Here is a 26,154-nt window from a genome sequence, read left to right as displayed (position 1 = left end):
GGATAGCCCCCCCCCCCCCTCACACACACACACACACACACACACATCTTGTATTTTCCCCAAATGAATCTGATAGAAATTTTGAGACGGTTATTTGTTGTCGTGAAAAATTTGAAGAGAGCTTATTCAATCGGAAAATGAAAGAACGAGTGCTCTTTTTAATAGTGAAAAGTGATTGGTGGCCAAGTAACCCCCATCCAACGCCCACCGTTTCATTAAACACACCCAATCAAAATTTTAGGATAGATTTCGCTCAACATAGTTGAAAGGTCACGAAATTGTGTCTTTAAGAATGACACGCCCCCCACAGTCCTCATCGTATATATGGTATAAATGGTAGTATCATCGTATAGATGGTGACGCAAAAGACACTTATCTTTAGATAAGATAATATATCACAAAATTATTTTAATTATTTTCTTTATAAAATCATCATAGGTAAAAATTTCCCATACCGGGAATCCGAGTTGCACTAGTAGCTAGCAACCTAGTAAGAGACGATCACTTCCAATACTAAGAAATATAATAGCCTATAGCTCCTAAAAATAGAATCAGATCAAAAAAGAAATGCACCATTAAAGCCATCTTGTCCGAAACCCCTATATAGGAGCCTTACTGTTCCTTGGCGTGAACAAAGAGGGAAAAATATTGGCTTGAAAATTAAGAAAAGTGGCTACGACCGCCACCAAAAACTTATCAACTGAATTTGATCTATCGAACTCCTGGTTAAACGGCCAGCACATGTCCACTACGCCAAGCTGTCCTTGCCAGTAAATTTCATCAAAATTGTGCATAAAGTTCTGTATAACTGTAGTTTATAGACTGAAGTGTTATAAGAAATCACTATAAAGATGTCCATTCAACACACACTTATGTTTAGATAAGATAGTATAATACAAATTTATTTCAATTATTTTCATCAAGAAACCAACATAGGTAAAGATTTCCCATACCGAGAATCAAACTCGGGCCAACTCGGTGAGAGTCAGCTATCCTAACCACTAGACGATATAGGATACCCGGGTTGTAGCAGTAGTTATATGGGTTGCAGCGGTAGATAGCAACTTAGTAAGAGAGAATTGAGTCCAATACTATGAAATATAATAACCCATAGATCCTAAGAATATAGTCAAATCAAAACAAAACGAGTTTATCAAGCCAATTTGTTCAGCTCCCTGACAAGCCTAGCAATTTTCATCGTCCTAGCACGTCCAGAAGCACCAAACTCGCCAAGCACTGAACCCCACCACCTAACTCTCCCAAATAGAGGGGATCCAGTCCGGTTACGTCAATCACGTATCTACAACATTTATAAGCATTTTCCAAGAATTACGGTTTCCTCCAACTCCCCCAATGTCAACAGATCTGGTCGTGATTTAAAATGAGAAATCTGAGACACGAGTTCCTTCTAAATATCAAAATTCATTAAGATCCGGTCACCCGTTCTTAAGTTAAAAATAGCTCTATTTTTCTATTTTTCCAAATTAACAACCCTCAGCTCCCCCAAAGGGGACGGATCCGTACCGATTATCTCACTCTCGTATCTATAACTTGTGCTTATTCTATCCATCAAGTTTCATCCCCATCTCTCCACTCTAAGCGTTTTCCAAGATTTCCGGTTTCCAAGATTTATGGCCCCCCCTCCAACCCTCTATGCCCCCGGATCCGATTCGAATTGAAAATGGAGCATCTGAGACACAAGGTTCTTCTGTATATCGAGTTTCATTAAGATCCAATACCCTATTCGTAAGATACCTCGATTTTCACGTTTTTTTAAGAATTCTGGTTTCCCCCTCCAACTCCCTTCAGTGTCACCTGATCTGGTCGGGATTTAAAATGAGAGTTCTAAAGCACAAGATCCTTCTATATATCAGATTTTATTAAGATCTGATCGCCCGTTCGCAAGTTAAAAATACCTCATTTTTTAATTTTTCCGAATTACCCCCCCCCCCCCCAACTCCACCAAAGAGATCGGATCCGGTCCAGTTATGTCAGTCACCTATCTTCGACTTGTGCTTATTCTTTCCACCAAGTTTCATCCTGATCTCTCCCCTTTAAGCGTTTTCCAAGATTCCCCCCCCCCCTAATGACACTGGATCCGGTCGGGATTTCAAATAAGATATCTGAGTTTCGAGGTCCTTCTAAATATGAAATTTAATTAAGGTCCGGTCACTCCTTCGTAAGTTAAAAATACCTCATGCTGCGCCTCTACAAAACGTATGCAAGTTGCTAATTTTTAACTGCGTAAAGTTTTTTTTTTTTTTTTTTTTTTTTTGTTTTTTTTTTTTTTTTAGTTTGAATTGCAATTGTTTATCGCTTAAACGAAAATCACTTTTTTTTTTCTTTCTATTTTTTTTTAATTGTTGATTGCTCGAACAAAAACCTCAGTAGATTTTTTAGAGAACAGAAGTACAGTAGATTACAAGAGGTGCAGACGTACAAACACATAGGGGAGAGGTGGGTACAGTGGCGCACTTTCAGGTCAAAGCATCGTAACTTTGTCAAATATTAACATTTTTGGACGATTTTTAAACTGTTGTGCAGGCAGTTTATTATTCTACACTGGTGATTTATTTCACACTTCTTCTTTGAACCAGTTTTTCATGGAGTCATGTTTTCTGACAGCCACTTTTTGCGCCATTGTTGCCGACTAGGCGGGAACTATGGCGCACCCCATCTGGAACAGTGGCGCACCCATCTGGAACAGTGGCGCAATCAAACTGCTAAGATGAATACTTCGTTTAATGAGTAAGGAAGTACAAAATAATGAACTGAAAATACCTAAAAGATGAATACTTCGTATAATGAGTAAGGAAATAAAAAATAATGAACTGAAAATAAAAGAAGAAGTCACACTAGTTAATATTGTAAGCAGTCAGGTCAATGGGGAAGATCAGTTGCTCCGCCTTTCTTTCTGTTCCACCAGAAATATTCGGAGCAGGTAGCTTCATTTCGACACTCGACTTGCTGAAAGTGTAATTTTGACTGGTCCTGATGAACTTGTACAAAGGAACAATTCTCTTAATATACATGAGCTCAAAGTCAAAGCTGGACTCAGAGAGGACTTCGCCCACGGAGTAAATTTTGTTCTTTTTGATCTCCCCCTCGCAAACAAGAACATAATCTCCAACACGGACTTCATCATCACACAAAAAATCGCTTTGGTCTTCAAGGCCACAGTGGAGGCTTTCATCACTATCACAGCTACTATTGCCTTTTGTGGCAGAGTCACCAAAGTCATCATCAGACAAAGAATCAGAAAACAGGGTTTTTATATGACTGTTTCTCTTGAAATTGCGGTCAAATTTAGCAAAGTATCCAACAGCACTGCCCCTTTTTCTTAGGTAGGACATCCTGTTTTTTTAGGCACTGGCTTTTGGACAACGGCTTTCTTTGTCTTGGGGTTAATCTTAGAAGTCTTGGCCTTTTTCTTTGCCTCCCTTTCCATGAATTCTTTCTCTAAAGCATCTTTCACTGGGGTATCCGTGGCAATGATGGTTTTCTTCCTCTTCTGAGCTCCTTCTGGCAGCTTCTTGGGGGGCTTTCTTGGGTAGGGCCTTACAGCTTTGGGTGTAACAGCGGTAGGGGAGGCAGCGCTTGGGGAGGCAGAGCTTGGACCCGCTTTGTTATGACTATCCAATTCTTGCTCGATTTCTTTGGCCTCTGGAGCTGCGCTGGGATTAGGGTCTGGTCTCTTGGTCGCAGCTGATGCGAGAAAATCGTCGTCTACAAAAAGTAGGCGGTTGAAGGGGAAAATCCCAGTAGTAGCAAAGCCATTGACTATGTTTTTCTGTGTGAAGGAGAGTTGGAAGGCCTTTCCAACAAGTTGAGCGATGATAGAGATGCCAATCGTCTGTCCGGGGTTGCTATCACGTTATCTTTGAAGTACTGAATGGCCTGGATCAACACATGAGAAGAGTGGTTGTCTTCTATCAGCAATATGGGTCTCTCTTTTGTACAGCGGGCATGTTTCACAACGTGTTCGAAGACAAGCAGGAAGATTTCAGATGTCATCCATCCTTTGGCAGAACTGCTACCGCCACTGCCTGGTGGTGCACCATTCATCAACTGGGAGCCAAATCTTTCCCTTGGGAAGACATAGTAAGGTGGCAAGAAATTACCTTGAGCATTGATGGTGCAGCAGACTGTGGTCAGTTCGCTTTGCTCAGCAGAAGTGACTTGGCTCACCTGTTTGTGCCCCTTGGGTGCTATCACATTTGGTGGTCTCTGCACTGTTGTTGCCCCCATCTCATCTAAGTTGTAAATATCACTAGGCTGAAACTTAAACTTATTCATAACAGTCTCCAAGTTGTCATAGAACTCGTTTACAGTTGTTCTGTTGAATGCCGTGGCTCTGGCCAAGCTTGTTCCCTCTGCTTTGCAGATAGACAGGTCTGGGAAGCGTTTCATGTAACTGTAATACCAGTCATTCCCCGTCATCTTTTTCTCATGCCATGTTGATGGCACCTTCAATTGGTTCATCTTTGCAATTTCAAAAGCGAATTGGCGGACGTTGAGCCGTGTCAAACCATGGTGCATTTTGCATCCCTTTATCAAATAATCGTGAAGTTGCTGTTTAAGTTCATCAGTTAACACTTGACGGACTTGGTAATTTGGTTCAAATTTTAAATTCAGCTTTTTATCATCCGACGCGTTGCAAGCCTTAGTTACATATCGACGGAGTGTTGTCTCTGGGATCTCATATTTTTTGGCAGCAGCCTGTTGTGTAAGCTTCAATTCCAGTACCGCGTGCACGGCAAGCTTCATACGCTCTGCTTCATTATGCATTCTGCAAAAGACCAATATTTGTTTGGGGGATGTAGCCTTTGTTACTGAACTTCTAGAACTTGTAGCCTAACCTGAACCAAGCTTAACCTAGAACCCCAGCCTAACCTGGGCAATCGAATTCCTAGATTAGTTCTACTTAGTGGTCTGAAGGGGGGGGACAGGATGTCCCACGTTAGACTGGAACGAGATCATAAGAAATTACCCAAAATCCTTGGGGGCAGAAGCCTTAAACAGGGTGGTACGGAGGAGAAGTGTTGCCAGTGTGTCGGTGTCAGGCGGCTTAAGGCTGCGACAAGTTTGTAGTAGTAGTAGTAGAAGTCAAAACTATTATATAGGCTACCTACCACGTGAAGTTTATGAATTTAAAAAATTTTGGGGTGCGCCACTATACCCTCCACCAAAATGCGCCACTGTAGCCGAAATACCCTCTTTTATCCATTTTGTGAACCAAAATTTGAAATAATGACCGAGAGACAAACAGATGGCTGCACTATGTTTAGAAATGTTGGAGCTTCCAGATGAACTAATATTCGCCAGAATTTGACACTATTTGTAGCCTAGAAACCTTAGCAAAGTCAAGAAATATTTTCCATTTGTACAAGATTTTATTTTTCAAAGCACTTAATCACATACCTCAAAAACTGCAATTGCCCCAAAAAATTGAAAATGGCTGACGATCATAGACCATGTGACTGCCCTCCTAGTGCGTATTTTTTTATAATTTAATCTAATTACAGGTGGCAGTGGGATCAAGTGTGCCACTGTAGCAGACTGCGCCACTGTACCCACCTTTCCCCTAGTATATTTTTATATAGATAGATACATCGATTTCTTCATCACTGGAAATGATCTGTGCTCAGCTACCTACAGAGCCCAGTAATTAATCGGTTGCAAAGCCGATTAGCGTTATTCCTACTAGGTGTCCTATTAGGAGCCACCTATTAGAACCATACCTCAGTCCACAGATACTTAGATCCTGGATGCAAATCTTGACTCCTTTTTTTTATTATTTCAGCCCCATTTGTTCCCCCGTTCTAGGCAGTCAGCTAAACAAAGTCCCCTGGATTCTTATCTTTCATCCTATATAACGCTCTTCCAACATAATGCTTTTGTGTTCTTTTATCTGTCATAATGCTGCTCGGTGCGGGGAAACACCATTAAATCTCTCTTCGGTCTTCCCAGAATAGATCAAGTAAAAAAAAAAAAAAAAAAAAAAAAAAAAAAAAAAAAAAAAAAAAAAAAAAAAAAAAAAAAAAAACCTTTCTGACTTAGCGCTAATGCAGATCTCTAGACAGATACTATAATGCTAAACACCCACAATCTCTTAGAATATCCTAATTTATTTTACTCAGCATACCAGTGAGCTTTGTCACCGTATACAGTCTTTATTTACCCTATTTTCGTCATGCAAAAACTTCTTACAGGTACATTATTCTTTGTGGTAGTTTATCTTACCTAAGGGTTCATCGGCAGCCAGGTTAAAATCTTTATTTCACCCGATTTTCCTTTGGAATTTCATCCTAAAAAATAAATCTATATCGTCTTTTGGTAGCTTTTATGTTTTTCGCTCTTAATTTATATACGGTGTTTCTTATTCATGATCCGATCCTGAATTGGTTTAATCTGTTTGCTCAGATTTCTCTGTAGTTAATTTTTTTATTCCACTTCACTGCATTCTAGTGCATATTTTTTCTTTCAATATTTTCTATAACTTCAATACTGGGACTTCCGTATTAGCCAGTACACACTCGAGAAGTTTACCGAATGTAAGATCTAAGAAAACCGGTTTCACAACCACAAAGACAAATGACGGGTGATAGAATGCATTGGACTTATATAATTTGGGGCTATATATTTGCACAACAGGGGGAGAGGTTTAAGGTTTCTTAGTTCAACGACATGTCTTCTTATTCTTAATTAAATAAACAAAATGTTTATCTAAGGAAAGTAAAGAGTAATTTAAAGGTTGAAGCAAGGAAAAGTAGTTATATAATGAGCCAAACTTGAAACAAGCAGAAATTATTACAAATAAATAATTTTATTCGTAATAATTTCGAATATACGACCAGGGATCAATATTACCGATGGGCCAGATTTAAACCTAGCAGAAATCGCCACAGATACAAGGAATAGGCTATAACTGATGCCCTCCTCCAACTATTTTTGAATGATATAAGGTCAATTGCGCCTCACTCAAAGCAATAGATGTTTTAAATTTTGATATATATATATAATATATTATATAGATATATATATATATATATATATATATATATATATATAGCCTATATATATATATAGGAAATTTTCTGGAACGCGTTTCCCTGGATTCATACACAAAATTCTTTTAATTTGTCTTTCTTTCTCTTTGAATGTATGGGGGAATTGTCTTGGGGGCATCTAGCATCTGTAAAATCATTTAAGGTTTCTGAATAAGTTAAGACTATTTTACTGCGATTGCTAATAAAGCTTTTTAGTCATGCCATTTGCACATTTGATAACCACTTTTGCTATAAAAAAGAATAGACAGCATAATACAACGAGACACACAGTCACGCTTATTTGAGTCACGTGGCAGCAATAAAGGACGTTGACACTATATTGGCAGCGTCATACACGGAAGCGCTGGCTACTTTTCAGAAGAACTGGCTACAAAGCAGTATTCAGCCGGAACGCGTGACGCATTTGCTCAATAATTTCACTGATAAACCAGATTCATAGACTGGATTATGTCGCAATAGACAACTAAGTCATAAAAGCACTAATAGGAGAAAAAAAAATCTGTCACATACATAGCAAGGCACGTTGAAACTATTGCCAAATAGACCAATTAATGTTGATATTTTAATTCTTGTATTCAGAACCGAATAAAGAAGACTCACAGAAGGAGACTCAATTTGGGAGGGGGTATTTTTTACCTTTTTTCGATATTTCAACTAAAATACCAAAAGAAAGCATTATTGAACAAAAATACCCAAAAAGCATTTTTTTTTTTATCCATGAGGAATAGAATCTAGGGGCACAAGCCTCCCTACACCCCTCTCCCAATTGACGACACTGACGTGTTGCGAATAACATTTCGGATTCGAAGATATGTATTAATGCTTGGGTACTTTTTTTTTTTACTTGCAAGGATAAATACTTGCCAATAATGACAACCAAAAGTTTTCGTTAATTCAAGAAAGTCGCGAAGTATTCTCCACGCAAATAAATCAGGGGGATCTCCACTTATACCGGGATTAATTAGTGACTGGCCTTTCGTACGAAATGGGTATATATATTACATTCTAAAATATTTCCAGTAAAAGGACTTGTCAAAATTTAGAGCAGTGGTTCCCAACCTATTTTGGGCCGTGCCCCACCGAGGCATTTCTAAAATCCTGATGTCTCTTCGTGATTTTTAAATTTTGTAACTCAAAATTTTACGTGTATTCATCTAAAGCAAGCTTAAAAGGCCAGTAACTTGGTACCTTTTTGGGGTCATCCTTTAGGCCATTGGTTTTCAAAATGTAATACGCGTCCCCTTTGAGGGTTCGCAACAATTTTTAGGGGTACGCGGTCGGCCAACAAAAATATAAAACGACACGTAGCTCTAAAATTGGCAATTTTATTTATATTTTAGCTATAGTTTACTTAGTACCGGTAACTAAGAAGGGGAACCTAAAATGTACTGTGAGTAAAAAGGGGTATAGTGTATAAGTAAGTTTGAGAACCACTACTCTAAGGTACAGATTAAAAATATTACCTGTATGACGCCATCCACATAGAAATTATTTTTCTTTTTTTTTTCATTAAGGCCCTAAAGAGTAGCGAGCCGAACAGTGCAAGTTCTGCTCATGAACCACCGAAATATTGCCATGCCCCACCGATGGGTATGTGCCCAACGTTGGAAATCACGACTTTAGAGTAAGGATTGAATGTTGAAGGAGGCGATAGACCCTCACATTTACAGGACAAACTTTATTAGCTTTCAATTTTGATGTCGCTTTTTACGATCAAAACTTATCAAACTTTTTAGTTTAATATAATCAGGATTATAAATTGATCTTAAATATTTATTTGAACATAATATGTATAACCATCTTGCTTTTAACTGTTCATCATTTTCAGTGACCGAAAATCGATTTTAATATTTTACCCCCCCCCCCCTATATCAACAGACCAATCCTGCCCCCCTCACTCACCTCATTCATAATTTGAAATTCTCAATTCATACTTGATGTGATATAGAAAGAAAAGAATAATCTATCTAGTCAAACAGTTCGTGGTAACGAACTGTAGTAAGGAGCGACCCGGCTCAATAGTAACCAAAACTCTAAAAAATTGAATTTTGATATCAATAGCTACATCAAAAGAATCGCATTTTAATGCTGATTTTAAATATATAAGTTTCATCAAGTTTAGTCTTACCCATCAAAAGTTACGAGCCTGAGAAAATTTCCCTTATTTAGGAAAATAGGGGGAAACACCCCCTAAAAGTTGTAGGATCTTAACGAAAATGACATCATCAGATTCAGCGTATCAGAGAACCCTACTGTAGAAGTTTCAAGCTCCTATCTACAAAAATGTGGAATTTTGTATTTTTTGCCAGAAGACAAATCACGGGTGCGTGTTTATTTGTTTTGTTTTTGTTTTTTTTCCCAGGGGTCATCGTATCGACCAAGTGGTCCTAGAATGTCGCAAGAGGGCTCATTCTAACGGAAATGAAAAGTTCTAGTGCCCTTTTTAAGTGACCTAAAAAATTAAAGGGCATCTAGGCCCCCTCCCACGCTCATTTTTTTCCCAAAGTCAACGGATCAAAATTTTGAGATAGCCATTTTGTTCAGCATAGTCGAAAACCATAATAACTATGTCTTTGGGGATGACTTACTCCCCCACAATCCCTGGGGGAGGGGCTGCAAGTTACAAACTTTGACCAGTGTTTACATATAGTAATGAAAATTGGGAAGTGTACAGACGTTTTCAGGGAGATTTTATTTTGTTTGGGGGTGGGGCTGAGGAAAGGGGGCTTTGTTGGAGGATCTTTCCTTGGAGGAATCTGTCATGGGGGAAGAAAAATTCAATGACAAGGGTGCATGATTCTCTAGCATTACTATAAGAAAACAATGAAAAATAAACATGAAAACGTTTTTTCAAATGAAAGGAAGAAGTAGCATTGAAACTTAAAACGAACAGAGATTATTACGCATATGAGGGGTTCTAAAAATACTTTAGCATAAAGAGCAGGTATTTAGGAGGAGATAAATACCTTGCTCTTTATGCTAAAGTATTTTTAGTAATTTCAACTATTTATTCTACGGCCTTTCTGATTCAGGGGTCATTCTTAAAGAATTGGGACAAAACTTACGATTTAGTGTAAAGAGTGAGGTATTAACGAGGGTACAAACCTCCTCGTATACATAATAAAAATATAAGGTTATGAAACTTTGTTACGTAAGTTAATTCTTAAGTTACGTATATTTTTTACTAATAAAAACGTTCGTTAAAAATTAAAAGTTCTAGTTGCCTTTTTAAGTAACCGAAAAATTGGAGGGCAACTAGGCCTCCTTCTCCACCCCTTATTTCTCAAAATCTTCTGATCAAAACTAAGAGAAAGCCATTTAGCCAAAAAAAGAATTAATATACAAATTTCATTTTAATAATTTATGTGCGGAGAGCCAAAACCAAACATGCATTAATTCAAAAACGTTCAGAAATTAAATAAAAAAACTAATTTTTTTAGCTGAAAGTAAGGAGCGACATTAAAACTTAAAACGAACAGAAATTACTCCGTATATGAAATGAGTTGTCCCCTCCGCAATCCCTCACTCTTTACGCTAAAGTTTGACTCTTTGCCACAATTCTACTTTTTAAAACAATTAAAAGCTTTAGCGTAAAGAGCGAGGGATTGCGGAGGGGACAACTCATTTCATATACGGAGTAATTTCTGTTCGTTTTAAGTTTTAATGTCGCTCCTTACTTTCAGCTAAAAAAATTAGTTTTTTTATTTAATTTTAAGCAAAGACCAGTCGAATGTCGGCCTGTTTTAACGTTCTTCGCGTCATAAATTATGTTATTGAAAGAGGTCCTTGAAGGCAAAAGTCGTTACTCAACTTTGATCCAAATGACGTTGAAACTTAATTTATTCTAACACCGAAATGAAAAAAGATAAGGATTAACATTCTCCAGAGCCACTATAGTCAACGTTTTAGTTGTCGGGTCTTTTTAGCAGGGACAGGTAGCAAGCCTGTGGCCAAGCATTATCAAACAGTTCGTGGTAACGAACTGTAGTAAGGAGCGACCCGGCTCAATAGTAACCAAAACTCTAAAAAATGGAATTTTGATACCAATAGCTATATCAAAAGAATCGCATTTTAATACTGGTTTTAAATATATAAGTTTCATCCAGATTAGTCTTACCCGTCAAAAGTTACGAGCCTGAGAAAATCTGAATTATTTTAGAAAATAGGGGGAAACAACCCCTAAAAGTCATAGAATCTTAACGAGAATCACACCATCAGATTCAGCGTATCGAAGAACCCTATTGTAGAAGTTTCGAGCTCCTATCTAAAAAAATGTGGAATTTTGCATTTTTTGCCAGAAGCCAGATCACAGATGCGTGTTTATTTGTTTTTTTGTTTTTTTTTTCCCAGGGTGATCGTATCGACCCAGTTGTCCTAGAATGTTGCAAGAGGGCTCATTCTAACGGAAATGAAAAGTTCTAGTGCCCTTTTTAAGTGACCAAAAAAATTGGAGGGCACCTAGGCCCCCTCCCACGCTAATTATTTTCCCACAGTCAACGGATCAAAATTCTGAGATAGCCATTTTATTCAGCGTAGTCGAAAAACCTTATAACTATGTCTTTGGGGACGACTTACTCCCCCACAGTCCCCGTGGGAGGGGCAACAAGTTACAAACTTTGACCTGTGCTTACATATAGTAATGGTTATTGGGAAGTATACAGGCGTTTTCAGGAGGATTTTTTTGGTTGGGGGAGGGGTTGAGAAGAGGGGGATATGCTGGAGGAACTTTCCATCGAGAATTTGTCATGGGAGAAGAAAACTTCCATGAAGGGAGAGCAGGATTTACTAGCATTATTTAAAAAAAAAAATAAAAAAATAAATGTGAAAAAGCTTTTTCAGCTGGAAGTAAGGAACAGCAATAAAACTTAAAACAAACAGACATTATTACCCATATAAGGGGCTCACCTCCTTATGATACTTAGCTCTTTACGCTAAAGTATTTTTAGTAATTTCAACTATTTATTCTACGGCTTTTGTGATTCAGGGGTCATTCTTAATGAATTGGGATAAAATTTAAGCTTTAGTGTAAAGAGCGAGGTACTGACGATGGGGCGAATCCCCTCATATATGTAATAAAAACATGAGAATACAAAAGTTCTTTACGTAAGCTAATTTATAAGTTACGTAAATCTTTTACCAATAAAAAGATTCGTAAAAAATTAAAAGTTCTAGTTGCCTTTTTAATTAACCAAAAAATCGGAGGGCAACTAAGCTTCGCCTCCGCTCTTTTTTCTCAAAATCATTCGATCAAAATTATGAGAAAGCCATTTAGCCCCCCCACCCCCCAAAAAAAATATGAAAATTTCGTTTTGATTATTCCTCTGCGGAGAGCCAAAATCAAAACATGCATTGATTCAAAAACATTCAGAAATTAAATAAAAAAAAACGAGTTTTTTTAACTGAAAGTAAGGAGCGACATTAAAACATAAAACGCACAGAAATTACTTCGTATATGAAAGAGGCTGCTTCCTCATCAACGCCCTGCTCTTTACGCTAAATTTTTTTATTGTTTTAAAAAGAAGAATTGAGAGAAAGAGTCAAACTTTAGCGTAAAGAGCGGGGCGTTGATGAGGAAGCAGCCTCTTTCATATACGAAGTAATTTCTGTGCGTTTTAAGTTTTAATGTCGCTCCTTACTTTCAGTTAAAAAAACTCGTTTTTTTTTATTTAATGACAGCTAGGATCAAACCCAGGGTTCAGTTTCGCCAAGCAGAGACCAATCCACTACGCTTAACACAATACTGACTCAAGAAAGATCAGGCCCGGAATATATCTCGGTCACTTGTCCAAAGAATTGCTTTGGGTTGTTTTATTTTCCTCTGAGTTTTTTCTTCATCAGCCTGTGGATTTGAGGTACCTTTTATCTTTTAGTAGCAGAAACACTAGCTAAAAGTTGTATTTACATTGCTTAATATCCTAGAATCAGTTTCTGATAAACTCAACTTGCGAAACTCAACCAGGTGATATTCAATTCATGCAAAACTCATCCCATGCCAAATTCAATTGACACAAACCTCAACCCACACAAAAATTAACACACAAAAACCAACCAAATGAAACCCAACCTTTTAAAACCTAACACGCACAAAAACTAATCCATGCAAAATTAGACTGTAAGACAAATTGGGCGAGGGGGTGTACACTGCTACAGTTCTGAGGGCGTATTTGAGAGGGCTATGTTGACTATCATTCGGGTTGGACTTAGCTACTTGAAGTTTGTGCGCAAGGACTTCTGTGAAGATTGAATTTTACTGGGAGAACATAATGGGTTTCTCTAGAATCAGAAATATTAAACAATCACGCAACATAAATCATCTGGGAAGGGAGGACAAAACCAACCTCCAAGTACAGCTTAGAAGTATATCTCCAGTATAGGGAGGCTGAAGTGTTTTTTTTTTTTCTAAAAAAAGGAGAAATATTTCCCAACATGTATCTTCGAACAATCAATAGTTTAAAGTTTATCTCTATTGGAAGGAGTTACAAGTCGGTCGCAAGACGACAATGAAAATCGTTATGGCAAATCTAGACTTAGGTAGACTTAGGTCAACAATTAGCTTAGGTGGCTAACTTTCTTTAATAATCCCTGAATGATTCTAATGGTATCAGGGTTCACTGTTTCACTGTTCATATAATGGCTTGCCATTTGGAAGAAAAATATGAGCTATATCAATCTAAACGCTGAATAAGGAACAAGTTTTTAATCCATTCAAGAGTTGTAACTACCAATATAAATCCTATGAACCTCAACCGATTCAGGATAAAACTTTTACCTGGACTTCCACGCTTAACCAATACGGAGTTAATTTTTAAAGGGAATCTTTTCTATTTGCTTTTATATACTACAACTACTACTACTACTAAGTCCCTGCAGCACCAACCCGCCTGAGGCCAACACAGCTACGCACGCTCCTCCTCCAACCTAATCTATTTAAAGCTTCCCTCTTTACACTCTCACAGGAAGTTTCCATTTCCTTTAAATCTTTATTTATGACATCCTCTCAACCCAGACAAGGACGACCTGCTTTCCGTGTAGCCCCAGACGGTTGGCCAAAAAGGACAACCTTCGGTAATCTGTCATCCTTCATCAGTAGAACGTGGCCTAGCCATCTCAACCTTTCTTTCTTTATAGCCCCAGAAAGCGGGATTGAACCACACTTTTCGTAAAACCTACTGTTTGAAATACGGTCAGTCAGCCGTGTACCCAGAACAATCCCTAGGAAATTTCTCTGGAAAACATCTAGTATATTTTCATCTGCTTTTCGGAGTGCCCATGTTTCAGAGCCACATTTGACCACTGTCATCACTGTAGCTTCCAATATTCTAATCTTGGTTTGTAGACTTATCTTTCTATTCTTCCAAACTCTCTTTAACTGTGAAAAAACACCCTGAGGCTTAGCTATTCTACTTTTAACATCTTCACTATTCCCACCATCTTTACTAATAATACTACCAAGGTAACTGAAGCTCCTAACCTGATCAATCTTTTCGTTACCTAATGTCGCCTGTTCATCTTCACTTATTCCTAGCCTTAGTGACTTAGTCTTCTTAACATCGGTTTTCAAGCCTATTTTAGCACCCTGAACTCGTAAAACCTCTAAACATTCATTCATTTTGCTCACACTTTCATCTAATATGCTTAAATCATCAGCATAATCTAAGTCCAGGAGCGTTCTTCCTCCCCATTTGATTCCATGGTCTCCAATTGCCTTTCCTATGCTCCTTAAGACGAAGTCCATCAAAATGATCCATATGAAGGGGGATAGATGACAACTCAAACTATGTCTAAGAGAAAAATGATGGTTTGACGAGGAGTGTCGGTCCAAAAGTCCCCCCTTAGGCCTCACACACACTTGGCGCTTTTTAACAAGCGTTTTTTCGGCAGTTGCTACTCTAACGCGTACACACTGGGCGGTAAAATTCTACCGTCGCAAGATCAGTCGATCCTAACAGATCTGATAGGCTGTAAATAGACATGAAATCGTATATCAAGAGTTTATTTCATTCATAGTATCGTATATAACACGAATAGAGAACAACTTCTTGCGTAAAGGTATTTTCGTATTCGTATTTCATATTCGTTTATTGAAATAGCTATCGTAGCACTCAAAAGTGAACGCTAAATTACGCTACTTTTACAATCACTAAATGGTCAGTAGTTAGATACACTTACGAAATATGGTGCAACTTTCAATTCACTTGTGAAATGCTCTTACGAAATATGGTACAAAGGAGTTTGCGAATCTGTTCGTACGGCACTTGACTGATTCTAGTTTGTTGTAATGCCTAGTATGGTGGATGGTGGAAGTATGGATCGGTGCTTCTCGTTTGTTAATGGTGATTTCCCAAATTTCATTATTAGCTCATGTCTTCGATCGAATAAGGGGGGCAAATTCAAGAGCTCAAGGGCACTTTCGTAGCTGCTGGAACTGGGTCCAAGTATCGTCCTGGTAGCGCGTTTTTGAACATGTTCAACTTCATCTGCCACGTAAGCTGTGTTCTGAGTTTGGGGACCCCAAAACGGGACCGCAATACTGGAAAAAAGGTTTGATGTAGCTTGTATACGCCGGCAGGAGCTGACGATCAGAGAAGCCTAACCTGTGCATACTTGTTAAACTCTGGATTGAGTAGTGACCTTTGTGCACAATAGTGTCTACATGTAGCTTAAACGAGCAGTCACTAGCAAATGTTACGCCTGGATTAAATCGTAAAACTTTTGATTTCTTTCATTCACTTTTAGACTATTCGACTTAAACTGGTTGTTGAAGTCTGTGAAGAAAGTTGGGTCAGACTGTTGCTTTGCTACTGCATTTTCGACTAGTCTATATATTTGAGAAGTGCAGACAAGTCATCAACAAACTTGAGACGCTCTTCAAATTCTGCAAGGATAGGGTTGATGACGGCAAGTAATAAAGATCAGCTAATATCGTTCCTCGGGGGCATCCACAGGTTAGTTTTGCCGTCGATTAAAGAGGAAGCAAAGAAAATAATGTAAAAAAATTGAAGGACCGGCCCCCCACCCTGCTACACATTGAAAGACCCATTGTGCATCTCCTCCCTATATTCGTATGAATTTATTATACGTACAGGCATAGGGGACCAGTTAAACTAGAAGCTATTCTGAAAAGTAATAAGCAGAAAATTCCTCAATGTATATGAATCCAATTTTTTTTAAATAGTATATAGTTCAGGGCACACAAATTGGATTAAAACTCATTTTTTTTATGATAAATAGGCTATGTTTTTTAGGGTCAAAGGCAGAGGCTAATTTGGCCTAGCACCCAGACACTTCAAACTTCCCTGAATTTCTGTGCAATTCCTACTCAAATTATCTACCTTTTTTTTTTACAATTAACCCTCTCCCTTCCCAGGAAAAGAAATTCATAAAAAAAAGCATTCGCTAAATAACGCTAATTGTGTTTCGGGCCTTAGGGTAGAACTTGGGAGCAGCAAACGCAAAACGAGTATTAACGTAAAACAAGAAGTCCATTGCAATGAAAGGGGTCTAATTGCTAGTCTAAACGAAAAGGAATAATACACAACAGAAACTCGGGTTGAATAGCTTTGACGAAACTAGTTGGTACAAACAAAGAGTCGAGAGTAAGCAAAAGAGCATCCTAGTGCTTGCGGTCTAAAAGTTAAAAACTCACGCACTGCAGTTTTCCCTTGGATTAAAAGGTGATGTTTAGTCAATCTCAAATTACAACGAATAGCAAAAAATGGAAATAAGTCAGATTGGTTCGAAAAGTCTAAACGTAACTAGTTCATAGATAGGTCACGCTGCCATGATACATCATACATCATGATACATCATTTTGTTTATTTATAATACTCTGTACTTCATGTTTTTATAATTTTAGAGGGTAATAAAGTTCATTCATTCATACATCAAAATAATGAATTTCCGACAGCGCCAGTGGTTAGAACTAAGGTTCTTCGGATATACACGAATTTCGTTTCATAAAAGAAAACGGATACAATCTTTAATCATAAACGTACAGCTTACATTAGTGAGCAATTATGGCTATAGAAGAAGAAAAAAGCACTTAATATATGAATGAGAATGAAGGCAAAAATGAAATATATTTACAAGGTGATCCCAGAGACTCCCAAGAACCATTTTAGTTTTAAAACAGACCGAGCGAGAAAAGTAAACACTTGCCTTATGCCCACCATAGAATGCGATTTCTTCTGCATTTGTAATTATCCTTGAATGAATATAACGTAGATATCCTTTTTTGGCAGCTTCTTCAGCGACCAATTTTCCAAACTTAGGAGAGGTCATTTTCAATATTTGCCCAGTAAGAATTATGACACCACCAGTTAGAATTGGACCTTGTGAATTAAGAAAAGCTAATTAGAAGGTGAAGCAGAGATCAGACTGTAAAGTTAAAATACTTTACAAAATGAAACTAAGAACTAAAATAAAAGAAGTTGGACAAACCTAACAACAGAACAAGAGTCCAAAAAAGAAGAAAAGTGAATTAGCAAATACCTTCGCATAATCACTGAGCATCAAAAAAGCCAGCCAAAAACGAAAATTTCAAAATCAAAACACGTAATATTGATAGGCCCATCCGTCCTTTATATGCTTAACAGTGTAAGATGATAAAAAAGATACAAAATTACTCTAGAATTCACTAATTTGATATCAACATCAAATCGGGCGTTTAATACTGCAAATCCCCTCCTTCTGAATACAAACTCAATGTTCTTTAAGAGTCTTGAACTAAACTTCTTTATGACCCAGTAAAGAGGAATCAAACTGAACCTCTAAACTGGGTAGCGCATTCACCTCCTGATCTTGCTCTAAGGGTGTTACCCCCCCCCCCCAAAAAAAATAGTGTGCTAAAAACGAACTCCTATTTACTCTCCCCTGCCCCCTTTTTATGACAAAAATTGACCTGAGGTGGAAATCAAAGGCTATAGATTTTACGTATTTTCTCCTTTTTTTGCATAGACGTTTATTACAGCATTTATACTGCAATATGCATAAGAATTTAACAACTTGGCTATGTAGAGAAGAAGGCTCTACCATAAAGTGGGGTATACACTATTTCAAATAATAGAGGACGTTTAACAAGACAAACACGTAAAAAAAGGAACACCTAAAGCAATAAAAGAAAGAAAAAAGGAAATATTGAGAACTTCAACAGGAAGACAGGTAAAAGATTGTAAAGGAAGTCAACAAGAAAATAGAATATACGGTACTGCCTTGAATAGTCTCATAAGACATATGCCAAACCACAAGCAACACAAACTAATTACCCCTAATCAGCAAACCAAGCAATGGATTTTACTGTACGATGAAATACAATTTGAGGAATTTAATGCAGATAGTAGTTACAGGCAGAGTGAGCTCTTCCAGGGACCTGGTTGGCTCATTTTACAACAATTTTTTGAAAGGGAAGCTAACTATACTATTTTAAACTAAACTATTTTAGTTAGTAAGCTGAAGCAAAAAGTAGAAACCAGCCCCGATTAATAATGTAGTAGATTTTTTCAACTTTAGTTTTATTTCTATACTTGAGGGGAGGGGGGGGATATTAGCAAAAAGAGTATTTAGAAAAGGAAATTACCTGTGAGCACATTAGCAAATGCTAACCTTAATATTCATTCTGTTTAGTTTGGTGGATGGAATTGATTGAATATATATTTCTATCGCTAAAGTGTCAGGGTGAGTTTCTTCAAAATGATGTAGTCAAAAAGACCATTTGAGTTAACGAGTCTTTGATGGCTCAAATATGTGATAAACTATGAACGGAGCAACAGTACAGTCGAAGTCAAGTCGCAGTATATCGTCCTATTGAAAGAAAAAGAGTATAAAAGGAAGATTAAGATAGGAATACGTGGTAAATAAAACATAATCTCAATATCAGTACAACTTGTCATGGCGATAGTGATAATAGCTATAGTTACAAGAGCCGTCTTGGTAGCACCCTAACGTAAACATCTGGGTAAAGTCATAGTTGCACAACCGTCAAAGTTGGTGGGGGGGGGGAATTTTAAGTGGTACTGGTATGAAACATACAAAAGAGATTCAGGAGACCATTTTCTCCAGAATGAAACAGGGACGGAATCTTCGGACGATCTACAGGGAATTCCAGCTTCTTATTCCACCTTCTTCTACATGTGTGCAAATACACATAGTGTTTTTTTTTCCATAGTATATGTCTATAATAAAACAAAACTAAGCTAAAAACGAAAAGAAAGTTGATTGCACAGATTTTATCAGGTTTGGGGAGAAAGATAATAGCTAATACAAGTCCAGTCAACATTGCCCATTATGAGTCAGCCCAAAAATCTTGACAATCATTTAGTTCTATGACTATTTACCTTAGTTCTGCTCTAGGATGGATGGATGATAGACTATCAATCAACAAGTGAAAATGACATCATTTTTTACAATCCTGAAAAAGGCTTATGCCAGCTTTGCCTCTCGCTCAGACTATCTGTCTTAGCCTTTTCTCCAATGACCCAAGGCTTGATGTCAGCAACTTGATTTTAATTGATAATAGTCATGGGGTTGAAATCTTCTTTTGAGATGCAAGATAAATAAAGAGGAATATGTGGGAGAGCAGGTTCTTTGGACTATCTTGAAGTGAATTATAGTGTCTTTTTACCCTCCCTCCCTCCTTCCCTATATGTGGAAATATATACATGGTGGTGTTGTTTTTGTGGGTTTTTTTATTTACCATAGAAAATAAAACTACGTTAAAAACTAAAAAAGCTTTTGTAGTTGTTTTTCTTGTGTCTAAAAAAGGTAAATGCTCCTTTAAAAGTTCAAATCATTCATATCTTAGATTAAATAGGACCTAAAATTCAACGAAAGCAAATTTTACAAGCCAAAAACCAATTAAATCAAGAAAGTTTCTGTGGCAAAGATTCCGTTGTGGGAAACTATCTAATATCTCTGCCTATACACTCAATCTCAAAGTTTAGACTCAACCAAAGGCTCCATAGGAGCATTTTTTTTTTTCAATTGTGAAGATAAAATTTAGATTAAAATTTCAAATAATCTCTACATTGATATAGTGAGTACCTTTTCATCTAGAATTCTGTCAGAAATTTGTTACTACTGCATATTCTTCACGTGGAATTTATTTGGCAAGGTTTCGTTTCAAGACCACTACAAGAGAGCAATGGAGAACAGAACGTGATTCATTGGGTCTTTTCTTTCTTGTGAGAAAAATTGACGAGAATTAAAATGAGAGATTTACAGAGAAATAAGAGAATTGAATTAAAACGAAGAAAACGCAGAGAAAGGAAAAAATAGAAGTAAAAGGCAAAAAAGAGAAAAAGGATAGTGAGGGTACAAACTCTTACCATGCAATGTTGAAGAGCCCATTCCTTTGGCAAGTCTATATAATGAGAAGCTAATAAGTAGTATATCCAATAAAGGTTTTGTAATATGTGAATAAAGATGAGCCACAGAAGACGTAAAGGATGAAACATCATCAGTCAGGCAATGATCAGCATTTTCGATTCTGCCATCAAGATTTGATACTCTGTAGTAAGTCTGATCCTTCAAATAAGATCTATAGGCATACTTGACAAGTCTTGTTCGAAAGGCTAAAGCCAATTTAGTTTCTAAGAATCGTATCATAGAATTGATAAAAGTAGCTGGAACCGCAACACCAAGCCAGTAGAGTAGCATCATGCCAAACTTATGAATATCCTGACGGACAATATATTTCACCATGCGTCCTTCTAGTGCTGCAACATATATAGATATGAATGTTCTTGCTACCAATGTTGCGGTATGTGATGTAAGTAATGCAGTTTCTTTAGTCCATAGTCCAGGTATCATGATCCTTAATAACTTTCTAAGCTGTATAAAAAACTCTTTGTTGACAGCAGGACCTTGTTTTTTGTTTGTTGCCTCCTTCTGAAGCTTTTTTAAGAACGCTTCATCAACACCAATATTTGACTCTTTTTCAGCATTTTCATCACCAATTGTTTCATGGACAAGCTCACTTAAAGCTCTTGGCTTATTTGCAGACTTCAGCTTCTCTTCTACGGATTGCTGAAACTGCCTTTCATCTAGTTTCTTTTTTAAATCTTTACCAACTTTTAGTAGATACAGCGTTACAATAAAGCAATAGAAGCTCCTGTTGACAGTCTGAGGGGTTACATTTAAGGCATTTGCTAATCCCTGTGAGAATTTAGATGCTGTAGCAGGCATTTCTAAAAGAAAAAGTTAACATTATAAAAATGCCATGTATATTTCTGCTTTCTTTTTTCAATGATAGGTTTAAAATACTATCAATGTAAAATTATTTAAATAATAAATCAGATTTATGCAAACAGTTCTTTAATTGGAATATCACTTGGAAAACAGTCCACATTGCAAGAGCCCTGCATACATTTCTTGCCTTTTTTTTTTACCAGCATCATGTTTCAAAAAAGAAAAGCTGTTAAAAAAAAAATCCCTATTGACCACTCTTGGCTATTGACAGCTCTGGCTAAAATGATGCTGATGTTTTAAAGCAAAAGGGATATTTTCGACTATATTCTTACAAGGTTTGCTAAAATTCTCAACATATTGTCCTTCAAAGGACTGAGCTCTTTGCTGAAGTGATAGTTTACTGTCCAACTACTGGGAATTCTTACACTAAAGGCTATCACCCTTTACAAGAAAACACTATAGGCTAATAAAAAATTTCTTATTTTATAATTTGTAGAAATGGCAAAGGTTTAGAATAGCCGCTCTTCAAAAGGAGACCCACTAGAACAAAAAGAGAGACGTTTTCAGATTGCTAATTTTAAGGTTTTGCTTGTATTTTTCTAAATCTGTTCCCATTCTACTTTGTATCCCATATAGCCCCATCAATATATTAATTGATGAAAACTGATTCGAAACAGATAAAATGGGAAGGGGGAAATGAAATAGCCTATGATTCATTGGTAATTCCTGTATGGTATATTATAAATTAAGAATTCCATCCTTTTTTTTGGTTAGTTTATATAAGACAATGGCTATATGAGACCATAAGAAGGGGGCTGTGGCAGGTATGGAAGAAGTTCTTATAAAAAGTTTTATAAGCACAACTTGTGTTTTGACAGATTTTCTTTGAGCAAAAAGTATTTTTATATGTAAAACTAGCATTTACAGACAAAATCTGCCAATAAATTTGAAACTTGCCAAGTAGCATTGCTACTATGCTACCCACTTATTGCACGGTGGGGCTCGAGATGAATTATCAAAATGCAAAGAAAGACAAAAAAATAACATTAAATTAGCATACAAAAAAAGTCTCTCTTCTTGTTCTAGCATCCTGCTTCAAGAGAGGTGCTATTCTAGACCTATACCTAATAAAGATCTAGTTGAGGAACTTCTTGCTATCTTGAATAGAGATTAATTTATGTGAATGAAACTTTCAGGAATGAATGCAGGGTCCAAAATATGTAGCTATCTTGAAATGCCCCCTAGACCCCATTTTGCCCCCCCCCCCCTCCTCCCAGTTTAAATTCAGCATCTTCAAAAATATGATTAGAACTATGATAGGCCTACCTATCATAGTCATTTTTTTTTGAATTCAAGCATTCACAGAAACAAATCAGTTCTCTTCAGTAGGCTATACCTTTCCCTTTATGGTATTATATGGCTCATTTTCTCCTTTTTCAGTGTCATTTTCACTTGACATGGGAAAGTTCACTCCAAGTTTGCCCTCCTCCCTTGGGTTTTGATAAAATTATACCACTGGCTAAGCCTGCCATTCATGAAAGACAAAGGCTGTTGTGGAAAAAGTGGGGTAGCATAGTAGCAATACTACTTGGCAGTTAGCATGGCCTAGTAAAATTAATTTTCAGAATTGGTAGCTTTTGGAATTCTGTCAAATTCTGCCACTGCCAACTTTAGAACCTCTTCTATACCTGGACAAAGGTGAACACAGTGTGTTCATCAGTCACAGAATAACATAAATATTTACCTAGACAAAGGCCCTTATCGAGAATTTTACCACAATGAGGGAGCCCAATAGTGCTACTCTTTGTTTTTATAGTATTTGCTTCTAAGACAGTGCTTTCATCTAGGGCAGTTGTTGGCAAAACGCTGCTCTAGAGCTGCATGTGGCTCTGGCACAAATATCCACAGAAGGCCTAATAGTATTCTCATTAAAAATAAAAACTTAATATAATTTTTTTTTTTATAAAAAATAAGCACACAGCATACCAAAGATCTGAAACTGGTTTCAGTTTTATTAATAGGAGCTGATGATTCTTGTGACATAAGTGATACAGCAAATGTTTCACTTTTTGTAAGATTTATGTCTCATTAAGGCCCAAAAGGAAAACTTTTAGGACTGTTACTGCTCAAAGGTCAGAACCATGAGAAGATATCACAAGTATTGTAATTGATTGTATGGATAAGTATCATATTCTCCTTAAGCACTGTATAAATTTGTGTTGATTACAATAAACAATTTTAAGTAAGAAAAAAAGTTTGTTGCAGGGACCTAATTTGCTATGGGTTGGGGGGGGCAACTGTCTCCTTCAGACCTTAGTTTGCCCCCCCCCCCACAGCTGAAATATAGATTATGAAAAAATCTAAGCCTTCATAATTCAAGTATCCTAAGAAACAGGTCAGTTTCCTTTAGTAGCCTATATCTTTCCCTTTATGGTAATACATAGATCATTTCTCAGTTTCCACTGTGATTTTAACTTGATTTGGGGGAATTGACTCAAACTTTGCAGATACACAAATAAACAACAGTCCTAATCCAGAGACATCAATTCCTTGGACAACCAGAGAAAACTTAGTTATTGGCAAAAAATTCTTCAATACACTATTTGAAGATCTCAAACAAGTGGTAGCCCTATGCAGACTCTGGTAGTCTTTCAAGTCATGCTACAAGCTATCCGAGGGTTAAAGTGAGTCCATATTGACAGAGTATAAGGTATCTGTAAATTATTGGAAGTGCAGAAAATATGTATAAAAGTCCTTGCTTTATCATATAGTTTATTGATTAGAACTTGGAATTATGCAAAAAATTAAAAGCAACAACATACAAACCTTACTGACTCAAACTTTATGTGGAGATATAGGCTCCTAGGCCTACTTATTTACCTTAAATTGCAGCTTGGAGTAATCTAAGGATTGTTCCTTGTAGAAACTCCAGAGTTGATAATACATGACATACAGTTGAATATGTACACTTGACTGGTGGTTTGATATTGCTGATTTGAGTGCTTCCCAGTTATACTTCCATTCTTTTGTTGACTAGCCTATTTGTTGTCAAGATGGTTCTTAAAGCTGTCTGTGGTTTGGGCAGCAATGGTGTCTGGCAGTAATTTGTTCCAGAGGTTGGCAACACAGTTGGTAAGAAAATGGGTGCATTGCTGCTTTGAGGAGAAATGCCTGGATAACTGCAAGTTATGTCCCCTTGTACAAGAGTCCTGAGATGCCAGAGGAAGAAGATCAGGAAGTACCTTTGAATTAATGAGTTTGTGAACCAGAATGGCATCACCCTGTCTTCTTCTATAAACCACAGTAGGGAGTTTCAGCTTGCATAGCCTGTAGGGTAAGGGAGCTCATTTAGCTCCCTTACCATTATTAGCATTATTGATTGCAAAACGTTTACTAAACAATCTAGGGTACCAAGATGGTTAGTCTATGAACCTACTAAGTCTGTGATAGGCTACCTGTACTTACTTAGCATGAGAATGCACTACCCTATGCTTTCTGAGCAGATCAAAATTTAGCATAAATAGCACACCACTAGGCCTAGTTGTTGGGCTATTCAAGTAATAATTAGTCTTGACCTACCTGGTAATGTGTTTTCCCACAAGATTTCTCTCAAACAACCCTAGGTGATGTTTATTGGGCTATAACTAAGCGCTTTATGCTGTTGCCCGCGATGGCTATTTAGGCTTCCTTAACAAGTATTTTCTGCTGCTTGTGAAAATCTTACCCTTCATTCACTTTTTTCCACCAGCACCAAATCTATAAAAGTAGCCGGGTGAATTGCTTAATCCACGAAAAAAACAAGATTGATTAGATTGCAAGTCACCAATCTTTTTCTAGTCTATGACTAAGTTTAAAGAAATAGAACATATCTTAAAACAAAACATGTTGATTGCTCTCAATATTTAAAATGACTGAAACATTGCTGCCAAGTTTCATTAATATTCAGATATGTAACAATCTCCGCCTGGCAAAATACCAAAATTTTGCCAATGAGTAAACCATTTTAAGCATCGCGTGAATAAAGCCCTGTCTTCGTTAAGCACGTGAGAGCATTTGGACCATGAACTTCAGTTAACTATAGTTGAACTGCCGTCAAGATTTTACCCTCCGAAGTCACAGCTATTCTAACCCTTTCACCGTCAAACTTTTGTTGAATTTTTTTTAATTCTTCCTACTGAGTGTTCAGCACATATTCAGTCGATGTTTATGCATGGATTTTAGAGTCTTTGACAAAGGTGGTCTTAGGCTGTTTGAAAAGGAATTCATTTAAGTTCCTTTGAGAATCGTTGGAATTCTTGCAAAAATCATAAGTTACAAGTGGCAGATAAGGACGACATATCTCCTGAAAATACTGTTTGTTGTTTTATTGTACACTACTCAGTTGGTCCTATAGTCGTAAGCATGCCGCACTCGTAAACAGACTAACATCTTACCATATTTTATTTTGGCTTTTTAAAGTGAACTCGCATATTTTTCTATAGATTTTTTTTTTGCTTCGGTTTCTATTGGTGCTCGTTAAGGCTGAAAATCCAAATGAGGTGCAGTCAACATGGCTTTGTTCCATAAAAGTCAAGTCTGGTCAACAAGAACTGTTTTCAATCGGCCATCTTCCTGAAAAAGCCACAATGGAGATACATCTTTCCTTTTTTATGAAGTGAATCGCCGGAGTGAAGGCAAACACATTGACCAATTGATATTCTTCTTCATAGAGTGGATCTACATCGTCTATATTTCATAGGAGTGTCGTGGTCAAGTTAACTACTGAAGTTCATAATCCGAATGCACTGACTAACTTTATTGCGGCTTTTTAAAGTAAATTTGCACGTTTTTCCTTACACTTTTCATGTAGCTTCAATCTCAAGTGGTGCTCTTTGAGGCTCAAAAGGCAAATGAGGTGCAG

General features: G+C 37.2%; 1 protein-coding gene across 1 annotated transcript in view; it reads right to left on the bottom strand.

Annotated features, from left to right (window-relative positions):
• The window catches only part of LOC136032924 (ATP-binding cassette sub-family D member 1-like), a gene marked incomplete at its 3' end in the record, with an annotated part of 76,341 nt that extends 51,160 nt beyond the window's left edge, over positions 1-25,181 (bottom strand). The window contains 3 exon segments of the mRNA XM_065713391.1: positions 17,229-17,401; positions 20,393-21,253; positions 24,834-25,181. Of these exon segments, the coding sequence (XP_065569463.1) occupies positions 17,229-17,401; positions 20,393-21,251 (1,032 nt within the window).
• Positions 25,182-26,154: the final 973 nt, after the last annotated feature.

The sequence above is a fragment of the Artemia franciscana genome, chromosome 11, assembly GCF_032884065.1.
Source record: "Artemia franciscana chromosome 11, ASM3288406v1, whole genome shotgun sequence".
NCBI lineage: Eukaryota > Metazoa > Arthropoda > Branchiopoda > Anostraca > Artemiidae > Artemia > Artemia franciscana.
The sequence above is the reverse complement of the archived record's forward strand: the minus strand, read 5'-3'. Positions and strand labels throughout refer to the sequence as shown.